The sequence below is a fragment of the Miscanthus floridulus genome, chromosome 18, assembly GCF_019320115.1.
Source record: "Miscanthus floridulus cultivar M001 chromosome 18, ASM1932011v1, whole genome shotgun sequence".
Classification (NCBI taxonomy): Eukaryota; Viridiplantae; Streptophyta; class Magnoliopsida; order Poales; family Poaceae; genus Miscanthus; species Miscanthus floridulus.
This window is the reverse complement of record NC_089597.1, coordinates 80,549,673-80,569,771: the sequence shown is the minus strand read 5'-3', so window position 1 is coordinate 80,569,771 and position 20,099 is coordinate 80,549,673. Positions and strand designations below refer to the sequence as shown.

The 20,099-nt window shown below is 47.8% G+C and overlaps 3 protein-coding genes across 3 annotated transcripts; 2 read left to right on the top strand and 1 right to left on the bottom strand.

Moving 5' to 3' along the window:
- The first annotated feature begins 1,637 nt into the window (after positions 1-1,637).
- Positions 1,638-1,943, top strand: LOC136524076 (uncharacterized). Its single transcript, XM_066517554.1, has one exon. It carries the CDS (start codon positions 1,638-1,640, stop codon positions 1,941-1,943), a length of 306 nt encoding a protein of 101 aa, XP_066373651.1.
- Positions 1,944-3,440: 1,497 nt separating this feature from the next.
- On the top strand, positions 3,441-3,794 carry LOC136524075 (uncharacterized). Its single transcript, XM_066517553.1, has one exon. The coding sequence runs from the start codon at positions 3,441-3,443 to the stop codon at positions 3,792-3,794; it is 354 nt and encodes a 117-aa protein (XP_066373650.1).
- A 6,933-nt stretch (positions 3,795-10,727) lies between these two features.
- LOC136524074 (uncharacterized) lies at positions 10,728-19,338 on the bottom strand. The gene is made up of 9 exons (XM_066517552.1): positions 19,288-19,338; positions 18,092-18,740; positions 17,577-17,636; positions 16,635-17,471; positions 14,118-14,279; positions 13,190-13,328; positions 12,436-12,693; positions 11,277-11,791; positions 10,728-10,878 (listed from the first exon to the last, which is right to left on the bottom strand). The coding sequence occupies exons 1-4, from the start codon at positions 19,336-19,338 to the stop codon at positions 17,467-17,469; spliced, it is 765 nt and encodes a 254-aa protein (XP_066373649.1). The 3' UTR covers positions 10,728-10,878; positions 11,277-11,791; positions 12,436-12,693; positions 13,190-13,328; positions 14,118-14,279; positions 16,635-17,466.
- Positions 19,339-20,099: the final 761 nt, after the last annotated feature.

The following is a 20,099-nucleotide window of genomic DNA, read 5'->3' as shown; positions in this document are numbered from 1 at the left end:
TCAGCTCAGGGAGTGGCAGCCGCACCATGGTCCAACCAGGCGCCTGCTCCACACCGACCGCACCAGGATGCTCGTAGCATTGATAGCGACCGTCGTCGAGCCCGACACAGTAACAACGTCCGCCATACGGCAGCAGGCAACACGGACCTTGGCCGAATCATCAAGGGAAGCGGAGAAACGCGCCCCAGGCGTGATCGCCGGCCAGATGACCGGAGCCCTAGCCCTGAGGGCCCGGGGCCACGGGCCTTTAGCCGGCGCATCCGGAGAGCGCCATTTCCGCAACGTTTTCGGCCTCCCACCAACATCATGAAATACACCGGGGAGACAAACCCAGGCATTTGGCTTGAAGACTTCTGGCTCGCCTGTCGAGCTGGAGGAGTGGATGATGACTTTTTCATCATCCAATATCTTCCCATTTGTGTAGGGGAGCATGTTCGGGCATGGCTCGAATTCCTTCCACACGATAGTATCCGCAACTGGACAGACCTCAAGAGGGTCTTTGTCGGGAATTTCTAGGGGACGTACGTCCACCCAGGAAACTCCTGGGACCTCAAGAGCTGCCAGCAGGAGCCCAGCGAATCCCTGCAGGATTACATCCGCAGGTTTTCCCAACGTTGTAACTCCCTCCCTGATGTCGTCGACGCAGACATCATCAGTGCTTTCCTCTCCGGGACAAACTACGAGTCCCTGATCCACAAGCCTGGCTGCCTAAAACCCCGCACCACCCGCAATCTACTCGACATCGCCACCAACCATGCCTCTGGTGAGGAGGCAGTCGGAGCAGTCTTCAATGGAGGCTGGGACAAAGGCAAGCCCAAGTGCGCGGATCCAGACGAAGGCCCCTCCACTCAGAGGGGCAAAAAGAATAGGAAGGATCGGCGCCGGACGGATGACACCGCGTTGATCGCCGCAGCTGATCGCGCACCCAGGCAGCCCCAACAGGGACTGCCTGACCACTTCAACAAACTCATGGATGGTCCATGCCCCAATCACGCCTATCCCATCAAACACCTCTACAAGGAGTGCGAGCTCCTCAAACGTTTCCTCCGATAGGCCGGCACGCCAATGGAGGGGGATGGCAAGGAGCCAGTAGTCAAGAGGGGCGGCGCAGTAGGCAAGGACGAGGATGGTTTCCCTAAACCCAAGGAGTGCATCATGATTTTGGCAGATCCGATGCCATCTGGTCCAAACGCCAGCACAAGGTATGCTACAAGGAGGCGTGCGCCGTCGAAACGGTCGTCCCCTCCTTTCTTAGCTGGTCAGAATCCCCAATCACCTTTGATCAGAGGGACCATCCCTCCTATGTTGTGAGACCAGGACGCTACTCGCTCGTCGTTGACCCCATTGTCCGCAAGAAGCGCCTCACCAAGGTGCTAATAGACGGGGGCAGCGGTCTCAACATCCGATACGTCGACACCCTCGATGCCATGCGCATCCCCTGATTAGAGCTCCGCCCGGTGGGCTCCCCCTTCCATGGGGTAATCCTAGGAGCACAGGCATACCCGCTCGGATAGATCGATCTGCCCGTCACGTTCGGCAGCCGAGCCAAATTCCTCTCGAAGGTCCTCACCTTCGAAGCGGTAGACTTTCCGGGGTCCTACCACGCCATTTTGGGGTGGACATGCTACGCAAGATTCATGGCGATCCCCAACTACACATACCTCAAGCTGAAGATGCCGGGACCAAATGGTATCATCACTGTGAGTAGCACCTTTTCACATGCCTTCGAGTGTGACCGCGAGCACTACGAGCTCACCACCGCGGTCGTCAACTCGTCTGAGCTCCTACAGCTCGGGGAGTCATCAACCCCTGCAGTCCTGGACTACAACAAACCAACCTCCTTGACAGCCTTCTACCCGCTCAAGGAAACCAAGGCGGTGGGTGTCGATCCCACCAACCCAACCAAGACAGTCCGGGTCGGGACCCAGCTTCCGGCCAAGTAGGAAAGCAAGCTCGTTGACTTCCTACGCGACAACCATGATGTCTTCGCATGGCAGCCGTCTAACATGCCAGGGATACCCCAGGAGGTTGTCGAGCAAGCACTATGCCTTACCCTAGGCTCTAAACCCACCAAACAACGCCTGCATCGCTTCAACGACGAAAGGCGCAGGGCCATAGGCGAGGAAATCGCCAAACTCCTGGCAGCTGGGTTCATCAGGGAGGTCTTCCATTCCGACTGGCTTGCCAATCCCGTCCTGGTCAGAAAAAAGACTAGGAAGTGGAGAATGTGCGTCGATTATACTGGACTCAACAAAGCGTGCCCAAAGGATCATTTCCCATTACCACGCATAGACCAGATAATTGACTCCACCTCGGGTTGCGAAATCCTCTCCTTTCTAGATGCCTACTCAGGCTATCACCAGATCGCGATGAAAGAGTCCGATCAGCTCGCAACCTCGTTCATCACCCCGTATGGTTCATACTGCTACATAACCATGCCTTTCGGCCTAAAGAACGCTGGCGCCACCTACCAAAGGTGCATGCAGCAATGCTTCGCTGACCAAATCGACCCGCTTGACCAGCCCGATCAGGCCGAGCGGCCAAAACCAACGATCGCCGTCTATGTTGATGACATAGTGGTCAAAATGGCTCAAGCTTGCGACCTGATCGCAAACTTGGCCGTGATGTTCACGAACCTCCGAAGGTTCAACATCAAGCTAAATCCTAAAAAGTGTGTTTTCGGGGTTCCAAAGGGGAAACTGCTGGGATACATTGTATCCGAGCGCGGCATCGAAGCCAACCCCGAAAAGATCACGGCCATCTCCAACATGGGCCCCATACACAACATCAAGGGCATGCAGAGACTCACCGGTTGCCTGGCTGCCTTAAGCTGCTTCATCTCCTGGCTTGGTGAATGGGGGATGCCGCTCTACAAGCTCCTCAAAAAGACGGGCGCCTTCGTCTGGACTGAGGAAGCCCAGTAGGCTCTCGAAAGCCTCAAAATGTTCCTAACGTCGGCCCCAATCCTCGTCGCTCCCAAGCAGGGAGAACCCCTCCTCCTCTACGTCACGGCAAGTAACCATGTGGTGAGCGCCGCCCTGGTCGTAGAGAGGGAGGAACTGGGACACCAGCTCAAAGTGCAGCAACCCATATACTTCATTGGAGAAGTGCTTACCGACCCCAAGGTCTGGTACCCCTAGGTGCAGAAACTCCTGTACGCCATGTTAATGGCCGCCAGGAAGCTCCTACACTACTTCACCGACCACGAAGTCACAGTCATCACTTCATACCCACTCGAAGACATCATCTGCAATCGTGACACCGCGGGACGAATCTCTAAGTGGGCCCTTGAACTCATGGGCCATGACATCAGGTATACCCCCTGCACCGCGATTAAGTCTTAGGCTCTCTCGGACTTTGTCGTCGAATGGACGGAGGTCCAGCTACCGGCCCATGACGTCTCCCACGAATACTGGACAATGTACTTCGACGGGTCCGTAATGACGCCCGGCTCAGGGGCTGGAGTGGTTCTGATCTCCCCAGATGGGAGTAGGCTCTGCTACGCCATCCGCCTCCACTTTTTGGCTTCAAACAACGCCGCAGAATACAAGGCCCTTATCAACGGACTATGCATCGCCATCGAGCTTGGCGCTACACGACTCTACGTCCGTGGCGACTCGGAACTAGTCATTGATCAGGTCATGAAGGAATCCTCCTGCAAAAGTCCCCTCATGACAGCATACTGCCAAGAGGTGCATAAGCTCGAGGACAAATTCCAAGGAATCGAACTGCATCATGTCCCTCGAAGGGACAACGACGTCGTCGATTTCCTCACAAAACTAGCCACCAGGTGAGATCTGTCCCCGAGCGGAGTCTTCATCAACGACGCCCACGAGTCATCCGCCTGCATCCTGGAAGGTTCGACCCAGACACACCATGACAGCCAGCCGGTGCTCAGGGGCTCTGACCCTAGTACCTCTATAACGACGTCACCCATGGACGTCGCTGTATTGGCACTCGATCAAACCGATTGGCGAGCACCGCTACTCGCCTACCTCCTCGAGGAGGTTCTCCCACCTAAAAGAACCGAAGCCCGATGAATCGCTCGACGCGCCAAGACCTTCGTCATGCTCGGTAACGAACTCTACAAACAGAGACCGTCAGGAGTACTCATGAAGTGCGTCCTCGCCAGCCGGGGAAAACAGATCCTCCTCGAGGTCCATTCTGGGATCTACGAGCATCATGTGGCCCCAAGGTCCCTGGTTGAAAAAACCTTTCGCCATGGTTTTTACTGGCCCACCGCACTACGAGATGTAGAGGAGGTCGTCCGTAGGTGCGAAGGATGCTAGTTCTACGCTCGGCAAACCCATTTGCCAGCACAAGAGCTCCAAACCATCCCAATCACCTGGCCATTCGTGGTCTAGGGCCTCGACATGGTAGGACCTCTCAAGAAAGGTCCAGGCGGTTTTACTCACCTACTCGTAGCAGTCGACAAGTTTACCAAATGGATAGAGGCCAAGCTCATCACCAATCTCCGCTCAGAAGAGGAGGTCAAATTCTTCCTTGACATCATCTACTGATTCGGAGTTCCTAACTGTATTATCACTAACCACGGGACTAACTTCACCGGGAAGAAGTTCCAAGACTTCAGCAATGGATACGGCATCAGAATCAATTGGGCTTCGGTCGGACATCCATGAACTAACGATCAGGTCAAACGTGCCAACGGCATGGTCCTCCAAGGACTCAAAACGTGCATCTTCGACCGACTCAACAAACACGCCGGGCTGTGGGTTGCAGAGGTCCCAGCGATCCTCTGGAGCCTAAGAACGACCCCAAACCGATCCACAGGATTCACACCTTTCTTCCTGGCCTACAGAGCGGAAGTTGTGTTGCCCTCCGACCTCGACCACGGCGCACCGAGAGTAAAAGCTTTCGACCGCGACCGAGCCGCGGTAGCTCAACAAGACACAGTCGACCTGCTCGAAGAGGCCCATGAGACAACCGTCATCCGCTCCGCTCGCTATCAATAGACCCTCCGCAGGTACCACGAAAGGAAGATCAGAGGAAGGATTCTCGAAGTCAGTGATCTCATGCTACGAAGGACCCAATCAACAAAGGAAAAACACAAGCTCTCTCCACCCTAGGAAGGACCCTATACGGTAACCAAAGTAATCTGACCGGGCACCTACCGATTGGAGGACAACAATGGCAATGTTCTCAACAACACTTGGAACATTGAACAGCTACATCGTTTTTTCCCTTAGAAACTGGTCTAAACACCTTCGATTAAAGCACATGCTCCTGTAAGAGCGCCCCTGCCCGAACGCTTTCAACCCGGGTCGCTCGGGGGCTCCATAAATATACAAATATTGAGTACTACCTCTCTATTTTGTTTACTGTTGTATGGAAAATTCCTTCCTACCCTAATGGAAGGGTAGTTTGTTCTTTTGTTTTACCTTACGTAACTTTTCTTTAGAACATTTCGACTGATCGCACCCCGCCTTTTCCTACGGCTACAACCGACCGAGCCTCGTGGGCCACGCCCCGGGCTCGCAAAGTTGCGACCTACGGAACAAACGGGCAGGTACGAAATAGAAAGAAATTTAAAACAAAATTATGCTAAGGAGAAACTAAGGAACGGAAGGGAACAAGCTTCCCCGAACGGAATGACTCCATCACAAAAAACAAAATACCATTATAACTGTTAAGCACACGAATGTTTTATACGGGGGCTTCCCCCACAAATTTAAAAATATCCGCTTCCACTAAACTACTATTATTTTTACATGCTACTGGGGTGGCCTGGCGACATCTGACGATGGTGCAACCGACGAAGGCTCGAGCTACTCACTTCCCGACGATGCGGCATCCGGCTCGGCCAAGACCGGGGTGACATTCACCTCCAATCCGACATCACGCTCTGGGTTTCCAAAAGGATCCGTAAGTCCTCCCCCTCACTCACTCTTCCTCTCACTTAGGAACCACCGCAGCGTACAGGCACTCTCGGTGAGAAAGAAGAAGGAAGGAAGAGCAAGGAATCTCTGCCAAGAAGAGACCACCAAACCTTCCTGAGTCGATCGAGTCACCCAGGAGAGATCAACCAGCCTCCTGAGTCGATCGATTCACTCAAGATAAGCACCTGAGATACAGGTAGGAAGCGAAGGGGCGCCCCATGCGGGCCATGCTGACTCCATCTCGAACGACGAGCACGGGTCTCGGTCGGACATTTCCGACTGAAGCTCTCTGAACCCCGTCTCTCAGGTCATCAAGGTAAGCATATGTTCATTAAACACAAAACTGTTCACGCGAGGACTAACCCACGATTGACAAGCGCAGGTCCTGGACGGACGTTTCCGACTGGAGCCCGACGAACCCCGTCGCTCCAGTCTTCAAGGTAAAACACCATCAAAGCCCCTCTATTTCATTACAAATCATTCATACATACGCGCATTCATCTCATATGCCTGAACCCCCCAGACGGTTAGGGCATGAACCGCCCGGGGGCTGGGGAACTAAGCATCGCATGTGCAGCGAAATGCACCAAAACGCTCCATGTTGCGCACGAAGCGGTGGCTTGCCTCATTCGACATGAGCAACCAAACAGAGCCAGGGGAGAAAACCATAGATGAGCACCGTGCGGCCTTCGCCCGGTCTGGCAAACCGGGTCATCTCAACCTTCTCGTTCGATCCTGAACCCACCAAGCCCACAGAATCTCCATCGAGGGGAGGCTGTCAGGCCACATGGGTCGGTCTATAGAATGACCTAGGCATCTGCCGGCTGTAGGTAAAGGAGTAGTGGAATGTCACAAGAGGTCTATGCCGACCCCGTCACGAATGACGGACCCGGATTCCACTCGATCACACCCGTTAGCGAGCTCACCGAGCTAGTCTTCGAGCCCGAGCGATCGGGACAGACGATGAAACTCAGCCCCTCTGGTTGTGAGGAACCGGATGGGGTAGCGCAAAAACAACTCATAGCCCCCACGAAGGCCCGACAGGGCTCGAGGGTTTAAACGCCATGGGACCGCGACTCCAAATTCGCGTCGATGGGATGGCGACATCCGGCTACGGCTTGGGACCGTGACTCCTTAACTTGCGTCGATGGGATAGGCAACATCCAGCTATGGCTTGGGACCGCGACTCCTTAATTCGTGTCGACGAGATAGGCGACATCCGGCTATGGCTTGGGACCGCGACTCCTTAACTCGCGTAACGGCTTCAGACGGCTTCACTAACTAAAACTAACTCTTTCGATCCACAGCGAGCACCGACGCCTGGGTCTACTCATGACTCCACCTTACCCGATCCCACGGCATGCACCGACGCCAAAGATCGAACTCTGTTGCATCCAAAACTAAGTTATTTTCGTTCACGGCGCGCACCGACGCTAGGGCTTGTTTCAAAAACTAAAAACTTCCTCATCTGATCCCCGGCATGCACCGACACCGGGATCATTAAGTTCTGTCTCAATCCAATCTCCGCGCTTAAAAACACCTCGGCTGCGCAACGACGCCATGGTTAAACAAAATTCCATCTCAAACTAAAAAACATGCATATACGCCTGCTGAGACAATACCCCCAACCGGTTCGGCCCGAACCGCCTGGGGCTCAGGAGCTACACTCGCAGGTGCGCTCACGCGCACCCGCCGCCGGCAAGACAAAAATCCCCCGGACAATTTTGCCCGAATCGCCCGTGGGCTCGGGGGCTCCTATCGGTTTCATAAACCCAGGGTCCCTCGGGGACTGGCTTCCACGCTAGGGCTCGGCCCAGGAAAATGGCCTTTCTTTCTTCTAGAGCGGCCCAAAAGTCTAAAACCAACAGACCGGAGCACTCGTTCAGGCCCAGGCCGCCTTTGGGCTTATCTCTCCGACCGGAGCGCTAGCTCAGGCTCAGGCCAGCTCCAAACGGCCTCTCCGATTGGAGCGCTAGCGTCAGGCCCCAGCTACCTCCGCACGGCCTCCACTCAGAAGGCCTGACCCAAGGACCACCTCCGACTCCAACCCCGTGTCTCCGACCGGGATTCATAGAAAAACACAGCCATCACTATTCTCCAATTAGCGCGCTAGAACCGACTAGGGACCATCCGACCGGGGACACCCACTCAGAAAAGAACCAGAAGGCGTATGAAGAAAGGCAAGGCATGGCTCACAAGTCAACACCACTGTACCAGGGACCATACCCTGCACGAAGCAGTGCTCTGCAGCCACCCTGACACAAAGTATTGTAGGGGCCGCTAGAAACTCTCATATGGTAAGCCCCCCGCGTGTCTTTGGACATCGATCGCGCTATGGGCTCCAGGATCTGCCATACCGAGTGAACATAGCGCGGCTCCTCACATGCCACCAGGCATCCAGAAGTATTTGCAGGTACCGGCGTCCATCCTTCCTAAAGAAGATATCTCGATCCCCCGTGCACATCTGACATCCTACAGCGACATCGACAATATTGGGGGGCTTCAACCATTATCCAGTTTTCATCACCGTAGGCAGCAAGACTTAGAAATATCTGTACTCTCTCTCTCTCACCTGTAAAGAGCCATCTCCTTCATCTATAAAAGGGGATGCGCTCCCTCCCCCGAAGGGGAGATCGATTTCTTCAAGCCCAGACTCACTAGATCGACATCAATGCTCCCAACCACAGGACCGCCAAGTTCTGACCACGACCCTTCCGGTCGGAGCTGACCGAACCTCTTGTACACCCCCTTCTTCCTCCTTCTCGTTTGTACCCCCACTACAGACTTTGAGCACCTGGGCTCAGGAATAAAGTCGCCGACCGACCCCGACTGGACGTAGGGCACGTTGCCTGAACCAGTATAAATCCTATGTCATTGAGTGCTAGGCCACCTCCGATCACAACGTACAGCAAAACTACAAATATTTACTAGTTGGTCACTTTCTGCACCGACACCACCAGTGCGGTGTTTTGTTTGGCGGTAATGTCTTGATCATCACCACCGATTTTACTATATCGCCAACGGTTTGTTTAGGGTCAGCAGTGATAATGCATTTCCACAACCTACACAATGCATCAAAATATACATCATGTTTGAGTCACGAGTCCATACATCAAATCCGGCCACAATGTTCTCTTAAGAACATGAGATATAAGTTTGACAACACAAGTCCAAACTAACACAAAAATATACAATCCAAGTTAAACCTTGCGAACACATGGTTGATATGCGCCCATGTGTGGTGAGTGATGAATGATAATCAAGAGGTGATCAGGCCTTCGTTTAGTGTTGGAGACTAACCATAGCGTGAGTATGGTGTTGTGCAACATGTCTCTTGTCTTGTGATGTGTAAGTGTGGAGCACTGAGATGGTCAATAGCAATGGAGAAGGTCAAGCGAGTTCATGTCGATGGACTGGGAGCAGTGAAAGATGAACGCGAAGGCTTGGACTGAGGGACTGAGGGCTAGAGCACTGACCATGTGTGGCTAACACTTGGGACATCAACAAGCAAGTGTGTACATGTGGACATGGCGTAGACCATGTTGACAAAGTCAAGATGTTGGTTGATCAAGTCAAGTGGTGGCGTGAGGACATGGTCATCGGGCGGTCATGGACAAGTGGTGACATGTGTCGAGATCGTGGAGGAAGCGTAATAGATATGTGAATCCAGTTGGGTTTGGCGGTTTCGTCCTCAAAACCATGGGCGGATAGTTTGCCGGGGTTGGGACTCAAAACCCGAGGTGGATCTCGGGGCACCATGTGGTGTCACTGGAGAGCTTGTGTTGAGGTGAAGCGTCCTCATGAAGGGATCATGGCCATCCGATGCAAGGAACCCAACTTAGACCATTATGCCCCTGTGATTAAGTGGTTCAAGGAAATATCTAAGAGAAGGTTTGGAAATGTCTAATAGCTCTATAAATAAGAGGAGTCGCTGCCCAAGCCAGCTCTCTTCTGGTAAGTGTTTTCCATCTCTAGGTGTTAGTTTTCTCTAATTCTAGCTAGAGTCATCGCTACTATGAGAGATCCCGTTGATGTTTCTCTAAGTCTATCCAAAGTCATCGCTGTTGTGAGAGATTCCACAGATGAGAGACTGAGTACCTCTATTTGTGAGAAAAGAACCAGACCTTGTTGATTCTGATCTTGTGGCAATAAAGAAAGTTGTCCTCTTACTACAAAAATTTTGAGCTTATGTGACAATTAGATTATAATGATAACAGCATGTTTCCTGTCACTACCTGCAGTGATAAAGTGACTATCGTCACAGAAGGTGGGTCACTACCCAGCCTCTATGACCACCAGAGGACATTGTCATTGATACAGTGACGATAATTCTCCTATCATTGATGCAGTGACGAGACTAAACTCGTTATAACGTATTGAACAGAATAGCACTACATGTATGATGACATGTCACATGTGACGTGGCAGATGACAAGGCAGGTTATGTGGCAAATGACATGGCTAATGACGTGGCAATCACATTCAACCCATATAGCATGGGCTTTTTTCTTTTTATTTTCAATTACAATCAGCCCAATTATCCCAATGTTTTTTGGCCCAGCTATAAATTGGTTTTTTTCATTACAGCCCAACATTACAATTCAAGCCCATATTGTGGGCCAGCCCAATAAAATAATCACAGATTATAGACCACACAAGCAATTGCATAATTATATTATAATGACCAACCCATAAAACATAATATATAAATATATTCCAGCCATAAATAATGTCTCAACCCATACAAAAGCACATGTTGCAGCCATGTCTCCATACAAAAGCATGAATACAAAATGATCTAGTCAACTGAACAAGTTCCAGCCAGCTAGCACCGAGTTCCTGCACAAGCAATCTGATGGCAGTGGGAAGAATGTGCAAATACTGCACAAGCAACAAAGAGGAGCCACAAGAACCGACCAAAATGCTATCTCTGAACTTAACTGAACCCCTTTCTTTTCTTCATCAGCCCAGAATCTGCAACCTGCATTGGAACACCAAATAGTTAAGGTCAGGGCTCACATCAGTTGGCAAGGCTAAATAAAAGTTGATACATATGACAACAACTTTATATATGAAAAAAAAAATTATATTCAGTAGTGAGAGCTCGCATCGGTTGGCAAGGCTAAATAAAAATTTTTACACGGTGGTAGCTTAAAACCACATATGACAAGGCTCTCAAATACCCTCTGTCCCAATCCAGAGACAGAATCTAATATATTTACGGAGGTAGGGATGATACTTATTTGCATAAGGTGTAACAATGCTGACTGCTAACATGAGTGCAAATTTTTAAAATTAACCGCAATGAATAATAATTGGCATAAGGTCTAACAATGCTGACTGGGAATATAGTGCAGAACATATGGAAGCAGAACTTACAAAGGCGGCAAGAATGTGGCTTTTGTCGGCACTGCCCTATCCAGATTAATCAAGGAATTCTATATCTGAAAGAGCCAAAAATAACAAACAATCAGGTATTTTTAATCCTACCTTAGACAAATAAAACAATTGCTAAGGTGCTGTGGCTACAGGCAATGCTGCTTTATCTAGATCAGACAATGAGAATAAATTTCCCCCTTAACTTGCCAAAAAAACACTTGCTGTCACAACTCCAAATCAGGGAAGAAGTACATCACATACCATGCAGAATTAGTTGATACAGCTAGAATCACTTTTCCTTTTATATCTGTTTGTGCTACTAGAAGGGCGGGCCTGGTGCAAGCGGTAGAGTCTTATCGCCTGTGACCGGAAGGTCCCGGGTTCGAGTCGCGGTCTCCTCGCATTGCACAGGCGAGGGCAAGGCTTGCCACTAACACCCTTCCCCAGACCCCGCACAGAGCGGGAGCTCTCTGCACGCTCTCTGCACTGGGTACGTCCATCTGTTTGTGCTACTACTAGATGCAGTAACAAGCATATCAACATTCAGAGAAAATGCATAATTAATTCTACTACTGTAGTCTACTAGTTATTAATTAATTCATTCGAAGAACATGTGCTGCTCTCTTACTGCTCAGCAACAGATTCGCTAATTGAAGCATGCAAGCAAGGAAAAAAACACGAATCAACGGGTTCCTGCATCACACACGAACGAACTCGCCCTTGATCGCCTCAAAAACGTGAAAGAAATGAAGAGAGGGCAAGACGCAGCTAGCTCACGGAGCCAGCCATAAGGCGACGTGCGCTGCTCTCTGTGTGTGCGGCGCGTGCGTGAAGAAGCAGGGGAAGGAGAGGGGAAGGAGTGCGTGAAGAAGCAGGTGAAGGGTTTTCACTCAGCTTTTATACGAGTATTTCCTGTCCGGATGATTTTTGACCGTCGGATTGAAATCAAAGGCTGAGATTCACTTCCCATTAGGGTTTCATGTGCTGGGCTTCAAAGGGGAGGCGTTTGGGCCTCTGGCAGGCCACAAACACGGTGCGGGTCTGAGAGCCACTTCTAGGCCACCTCTTTTATTGGCTGAACTAGTATAACCCGCGCGCCCTCGCGCGCGCCAACAAGCGATTTATGTTTAGGTTTGTGCACATAGGGTTCATATGTTACCTGTACATATTGGACAAGGTAATTCGGAGTGGACTTGTCTGAACATTCTGTGACTGATGTGGATGTTAAGTGGTCGTGTTGCATGTTTACTTGTTAGAAATAGCGAAATTTGAAGGGGCACTAAATTTGAGTTGGTCTTCTCAGAGGTTCTTTCCTGCATAAGAAGTCTCCTATCCGAGTTTATGATATTGAAGCAGTTGTGATTGCAGCTATTTTTGAAGGTTATTGTGTCTGTAGTCTGGTAGAGTCGTACTTTGCCTGCAAGTTTACAGAAAGTGTATTAACAGGGTTTTAAGGTAATGGTGTATGGAAAAGAGCGCAATAGATGATAGTATGTTAATTCGATAATGAGAAATGGACGGTGTTAGAATGTAACACATGTTTATTGAGTGGGTTTGAGGCTGAAGCATAGATTGCAAGGCTAAAAGCCACGGACGGACATTCTGTTCCAGCAAACATTAAGAGCTGCTGTTAATTAATTGACTATAATCTTGTTGAAGTTGCTAGGTTCAAATGGACACTGAATTCTATTGAATCAAAACTGGACATATATTTGTAGGAAAAATCAACAGAAAGAAAATGATATTGAAGATATCAAACTGCAGTAAAGTAAAATAGTAGACAACTATGAGACTTTCTGCAAAAATCAGTTGGACTAAAATGCTTCTCAGAGCCATAGAAATAGAGGCATCAGCAAGAATCAAATAGTTTTTTTTTCCTTTTGTAGGCACCAAAAAATAGGCTTAAGGCTAACCTTTGTTCATGTTGCTATAGAGCAGCAGGTACTTCCCAATAACTTGATCATCACCGCACTATTACAAAGATAAGAATCAGTGGCACTATTAGGCCAGGAGAAATGATAAAGTCCAACTCAGTTGAAACACCAAGGTTTCCTGCAACCAAATGCAGCCGAAACAAATGAGAGCAGCCTGACTCGATGAGATTACTACATCAATAATGCTCTTTTTTTTTTGGTAAATCAAGCCTCATTAGGCAAGTAAGCAATCGACCAAGGACTCAGGCAGCATGAGCACGTCAGAGCACGACGGCCATGCCACAAGGGCATAGGAAGGAGATAGGAATTAGGAATTCTTCCTTTTTTTGTACCGAAAGAGATTAAATCCTAATGTAAGCATGGATGTGTGCACTTCTTTTTCCCAAACAATTAGGACCAGGAACTACCACAGCAGCAACTAATGCATGTCCATTACTCCCTCTGTCCTGTAATACAGTGCATTCTAGGAATTTTAAGACAAATTAAGAGAAAACAATTAGGACCAGGAACTACCACAGATGCTTTCATCAACGTGATTAATGGTGATTGGTTGAAAAATAGAAAGTATTTAATGCAAAAATGATTTTTATCTTCTAGAATGTATTGTATTTGCGGACAAATTTTGAATGCTAGAATGTACTATATTACAGGACGGAGGGAGTACGACCCAGAGTGGAGTAATTTAAGAGGCAGTGTAATACTGAAATAGTAACTGGCATCGCCATACTTTTTGGGCAAGTAAAAATAATATTGCAGGAGGATACCGCTTGTCAATTATTTTTGCTAGTCTTCAAAAAAAAATCGATGATAGCAAGTCATGGGCTTACCACCACTGTTCATATTTATACAAGCATAAAGAAACAACCTCGCATGGACAAACTACTTTTTAAATGAATTTAGAGATTACCTAATTCTGTCCAGATCAGATTCCTCAGTAATGCCAACAACTTCATTTGTATTGCCGTTGCCATTTTAAAGGAAGGATCATGCAGTTGAATATGAATTTTGTGGTAGAATATGAGCTGCATTGGTTTGAAGCACTCTATTTTTCCCATCATGATGATGTAACCTGAATTTGAGTCAAAATTAGCCAAAAAACAGACTAAAGGAATTAGATGTAAGAAAAGAAGCATTGTATTGTGACCAAATCAGTAAGGCCACTCCTTTCTCAGTATTAGGAAACTGATATGTTTTTCATATCACTAATAGGTGAAAGCTCTAGTTTGGTTTTGGTGAATTGATGAAACCCTAAGTGCTAACCTAGTTTATCAAAGTGATCATGAGATAGGTAGCACTATTCAAAGTGATGGAGCAATGGTGAAGATCATGATGATGGTGTCGTGACCATGATGATCAAGTGCTTGGACTTGAAAAGGAGAAAGAGAAAAACAAAAAGCTCAAGGCAAAGGTGAAACTAAATAGGAGCTTTTTAGTTTGGTGATCGAGACACTTAGCAAGTGTGATCATATTTAGGATAGATGGTCGTACTATTAAGAGGGGAGCTCTTATCGGACAACTTGATCATCTAGTGCCACTAGGTGTTAAAATACTTGCATTGCATTTTAGGCCTAGTGCACAATCGTGAGAAGTGATTAACCTTTAAAAAATGATTGTGAAAATGCTAACACACTTGCACGTGATGGTGAAACGCTTGGAGTGTTAGGACATTTGCAAAGGTGGTGAAAAAGGTGAAGAAAAGGAGGCGTTGTTAGGCTCGGGGTGCTCCCCCGAGGGCACCGCCACCCTTTGTGACGGTGCACCGCCACCCCTGTGGCGGTGACCGACAGTGATGGCTGAGAGGGAGGTGTTCTGGTGGGGGCACCGCCACCCCTAGGGCGGTGCCCACCTGGACGTTGCCGAAAGCAGCAGAGTTGGGCGTGGCACCGGCGTGTCCGGTGTACACCGCCACCGTGAGGGCGGTGCCACCGCTGTTTTTCAGCCGAGAGCAAGGAAGCTGGGGCTGAACACCGCCGCGGGCACCGCCGCCTTGAGGGCGGTGCACCGCCATAAAAATCCAGAGAAGGGGGTTTTTGGGCAGCTGGCTGGTTGGTCACCGCCACCCTAGGGGCGGTGCCACCACCACCCTGTCCGGTGACCACGGCTAGTCAAACTAGCCGTTGGTTTCGACCGTTGGGGGGCACCGCCGTGTCCGGTGCCCTCGCAGAAAGCGGCTCCAAAGGGGTAACTACTCTATTTGCTTGTGGGCTTATAAATAGAGTTAATGGCCGGCCTTGGCCACTCTATTGGCGGTTCTAACAGCTGCATACACCCTTTGAGAGCTGAGCACACCACTCCACTCACTTGCACACTTGATTTCATCATCTTGAGTGAGATTGGAGAGCCTCTAGTGCATTGCTTAGTGTTCTAGCATCTTATGGCACTAGTTGGGCGATTTGGACTGGTGGAGTTGTTACTCTTGATGTTTGCTGACACCTAGACGGCCCGGTGATTGGTGGATCGTCGAGCGGAGGAAGGTGATTGTCTCCGGCTCCGATCATTGTGATTGTGAGGGGTTCTTGTGTCTTCCCCAGCAGAGCGCCAAAGGCAACTCTAGTGCATTGCTCGTGGCTTGTGTGATCTTCATCTTGTGTTGGTTGTGCGGCATCCAGTTGCGGGTTTGACGTGTGATGTCAATTAGCGCGTGAACCTACAAGTGAGTGAATCGCCACCACGAGGACTAGCTTGCCGGCAAGCAAGTGAACCTCGGTAAAAAAATCTTGTGTCACCTTGTCCGAGGTTTTCTCGGCATTCATTGATTGATTGTGATTGATTGCTCCATCATATTGTGATTGGCTCTATCCTCGACACTGGTGGTATAATCATCACATCTCCTACCTTGCATTTACATTTCTAGTGTTGCTTCGCTCTTTAGTATAATTAGTTTTGAGAGCAAGCGTGTGTCGGGTCTAGTGGTTAGTGTGGCTCTTTAGTTAGCCTTTGAGAGCACACTAACTTAGTGTAGTGATTTAACCATTGTGTGCTTAGAAATTATAGTCACTAGAATTGTGGTAGGTGGCTTGCTTTTTTAGTAGGCTAACGCAATACTCGCTTCGCCATTTAATTGTCTAACATCTTTGCTAAGTGTTGTTGTAGAAATTTTCAATAGGCTATTCACCCCCCCCCCCCCCCCCCACCATCCATTAGGACCTTTCAATAGGTTTGTTTCATTATGGTAACTGCAATGGTAAATATGAGGGAAACTATTGCTGCTAGGTTTAGAAGTAGAAGTGACCCATGGTAAAATTGGGGCACCAATAAGAAGGCCAGCATTTTCTAAAATTGGATATAGGACACGTTGATGTCACAAAGGATACCACTGAGGCAACAAGATTTGGAGTTAGGGATCATAGAAAATGGACCTTGATCTTTAAATGCTGGATGAAATTAGGCTGGGAAAAAAACAAGAAAGAGGGAGAAGTGCTACCTGAATTTCAGGCTGACAGAGAAAAGCTTAATAGACAAAGTCTAGAGAAGGTGGCGACCAATGTCTTCCATTTCTGTTGCAGGCTGCTTCCTTTTTAGAAGATGGAATTTGGTCAGACCTTTATTTTTGTCCTAACATAGGGAAAACTGATATAATTTCATAATGGCTGCTTCAATCTTCATGGACCAGCTCTACTGTACATAGATGATGCAAGCAGATCACCTTGGAATTTTGGTTCCCTATAGCAAAATATTCTGTGCAGGCTCTCACTAAGTTGACCAATGGTTTTATTCAGATCCTACTTATCTGTAGCCATTGTCACACAGAAACGATGGGAGATGACCAGACTGATGAACCTACACAATTCCAACCGAATTTAAAACATTATAGTTTCTACGCTAACAAAATCATTAGTTTTGAACACACAAACGACAGGCATTATATAGAAGCCGCAAAACTGTATGTCTAAATGAATCGTATCACTGATGGAGAAACCCAAATTCATTTTTTACCCATTTTAGTGTAACCTGGGCCGGGATAAAAACTAAGGTCATCATGAATACCTAAATCATGTATTTGTTCTTTGGTGCTGCTGAACTATGTAGTAATTGTAAGTAACAGGCGTATACAAGGACATGTAAATGGATATCATAATTCATAAATAAATCAAGGCAACAAAATTTGGTAACAGATGTATCATGAGATCCAGCACAGTCAGTAGTTCTTTGGAACCAAGCAGGCCTAACACAGCTGCAGCAGAAATCAACCTGAGAAAAGACGGAACAGCCGTTTTTAAAGGAAATTGCCTCCCCTAACACAGGTGCAGCAGAAATCAACCTGAGAAAAGACGGAACAGCCGTTTTTAAAGGAAATTGCCTCTTCACAGCAACAATGACAACATAGAGGCCACATAGTCAGCAGGATAACCAAAAACTGAAATACCTACGGAGCTCGTATCCATAACATGAAAACAAGGAAGGCCATGTCCACTCCACGAAAGACCTGTAAATAAGTCAAGAGAAGAAACAAATGCTTGTCTTTATATTCATACAATTTCTATCAATCAGCACTACAATGAAACTACCGGCACTATGAATTTATAACAACTCAAATGCTGTGTTTTTTCAAATTTTTTTGTCAGGTCTCTGGATAAATATAGAACTGAACTTTAACGATTTGTTGTCACCTAAAAATAAATAAAGAAAACTGAATGTAAGAAAAGGGGCTTTCGATTTAAACCACTACTACCTGTACGATAGAAATTAGTGGCTAGTGTCATCAGATTTGACACAAAAGGAAGCATGACAACTAATTAAATGGAATGAAGAATGGAGAAATAAAGGAAACCCAGATAGCTTGGTGTAGCAGTGGTTAGGCAAGAGAGAAACTGGCTTCGACGACCATAGTCATCTCCATGACCAAATCTGCCTGGCTCCACTCTATCGATCTATTCGTACCCCTTGTGGTGAAACCTCGCGAGCTAGGGCTTCGTGAAACAGAGGAGCACACGCAGACCGGCGTCAGGAGGCAGCACCGAGGGCTGGCACTCCGGCGGCCGCCGGCGCGGCCCACCCGCGGTGCGCCGTGGCCAGGGACGGCCACCACCGGGGCCGACGCGGTGCGGTGCGCCGCAGCCCGGGGGTGCCGTCGCGCCGCCAGCGCGCGGCGCGTTATGGCGACGGCGCCGAGGGCCGGCCGAGACACGGCGACATCGGTGGAGAGGGAGAGGGAGAGGGAGAGGAAGGGAAGGCGGGGGCGCGGGCGGGGAAGCGGCGGCGGTCGGGGCGACGAGCGCGTCGGGAGAGAGGGAGGGAGCGAAGAGGATAGAGAGGAGGGGGAGAGAAGTTTCCTGAAGCAGAAGCAGAAGCAGAAGCTGGCGTATATATTTGATCGACCGGATTCGGACGAGAAGCAGCAGAAGCTGTAAAAATTGGCGGAGAGCGACGACAAGAAGCTGATTCCAACTGAAGCGGATACAAGCAATCTGGACCACACGATGGAAGATCGGATGGCTGTGGCTATTCGGGGCGACGTGGCGGCTGCTTCTGCTGGTGGAGCCAGGGGAGAATTGAATATTCCTTTTACCTTTTCTTTTTTTTTCTTTTTCTGAACAAAATATATTTAAATCTAAAATGCAAATTTGTGATTTACATGATCTTTATGGTCCCCGACATAATTTTAATATGAAGTAGATTACCTAAACAGTTTCATGTACTATTTTCAAGAATAAACCCTGGCCAAACAATTTAAAAAATTTAAATTTAAAATATGAAAACTTTGAACATATGGAATGTTAAATGATTTCAAATGAAAAAATGGCCAATTAAAAAGTTTAAGAACTCATCGAGATCTACAACTTTTATTTTGATCATTTCCTGATCCGACTTTATTTGAACAATTTAAATTTTGAATTTTAAAATATGAGAACTTCAAATAGAATTTTGGGAGAGTAAATGGTTTCAAATGAAAAAGTAGTCAACAACGAAGTTGTAGAAATCATCAATATCTATAACTTTTATTTTGGTAATTTCTTCATCCGACACAATTTAAACAAAGTGGTAGTATATATTGTTTACGATTGGATACATCTTTCATATTCTTCATATATTACTATACGAGAGATGTATAATTTGTGAACAATTTATACCGTTACCTTGCTAAAATCATTTGAATTTTTTATGTAAAGATTATATAACAAAATCATGTTACCAAGTAAATTTGTAGAATTTTCCGACAAAATTTAGAATTATTATAATTACTTTATGGTAATTTAGGAATAGAAGGATGAATTCTTTCTAGCAAACAAATGTTTTTCCCAACAACTTCAGGATATGGGATAGAGTGTGTTGACACCGTTTTTTTGCACGTGTCAAAATGATCAGAGTGGACTAATCAGCAAGGGGAAAGTTACTGTATACTCTGATAGCCGATGAAAATCAGTTTGTAAAGATGGTTGCCGATGAATGGTGGCGATCGATGGAAAGGTTGATTTAGACTCGGGCGTTGCCGATAAGGTTGGAGATGTTATTGTCGATGCCGATGAAGAAAGACTTGAAGACTACTGCCGATGAAACAGGGAGTATGCCGATGAAGGAAGACTTGAAGACTACTGCCGATGAAACAGGGAGTATGCCGATGGGAAGGAGGACGGTGAGATTTCCATCGTAATTGAGGCGGACAGGGAAATAGATAGGAGTTGATTTCCTTTTTATATTTGTTAGAGTATGATTCATGTAAGAGTCACGTGTTTCCTTAGATATGGGCTTGGTGTCCTAGTTGTGTTTGGTTGTGTCTCTTTAGATCAGGGTATAAATATGGAGTGAAGGGCAATGTAATAAATATATATCAATCAATATCAAAACCAATTTTTACTTCTATTCGCATCTACTTACTTTTCGGCGACTTCGTCAATTTGCATTATTTTTCCTTTTTACGAGTTCTCATTGATTCGGCGAGCTGCATCGC

Coding starts and splice junctions, on each gene's coding strand:
- LOC136524076 (XM_066517554.1), top strand. CDS start 1,638: ATGGCGATCCCCAACTACACATACCTCAAGCTGAAGATGCCGGGACCA.
- LOC136524075 (XM_066517553.1), top strand. CDS start 3,441: ATGACGCCCGGCTCAGGGGCTGGAGTGGTTCTGATCTCCCCAGATGGG.
- LOC136524074 (XM_066517552.1), bottom strand. CDS start 19,338: ATGATTTTGTTATATAATCTTTACATAAAAAATTCAAATGATTTTAGC. Junction 18,741..19,287: donor ATTCAAATGATTTTAGCAAG/GTAACGGTATAA, acceptor TATTTTGTTCAG/AAAAAGAAAAAAAAAGAAAA. Junction 17,637..18,091: donor GCGAGGTTTCACCACAAGGG/GTACGAATAGAT, acceptor ACTTATTTACAG/GTCTTTCGTGGAGTGGACAT.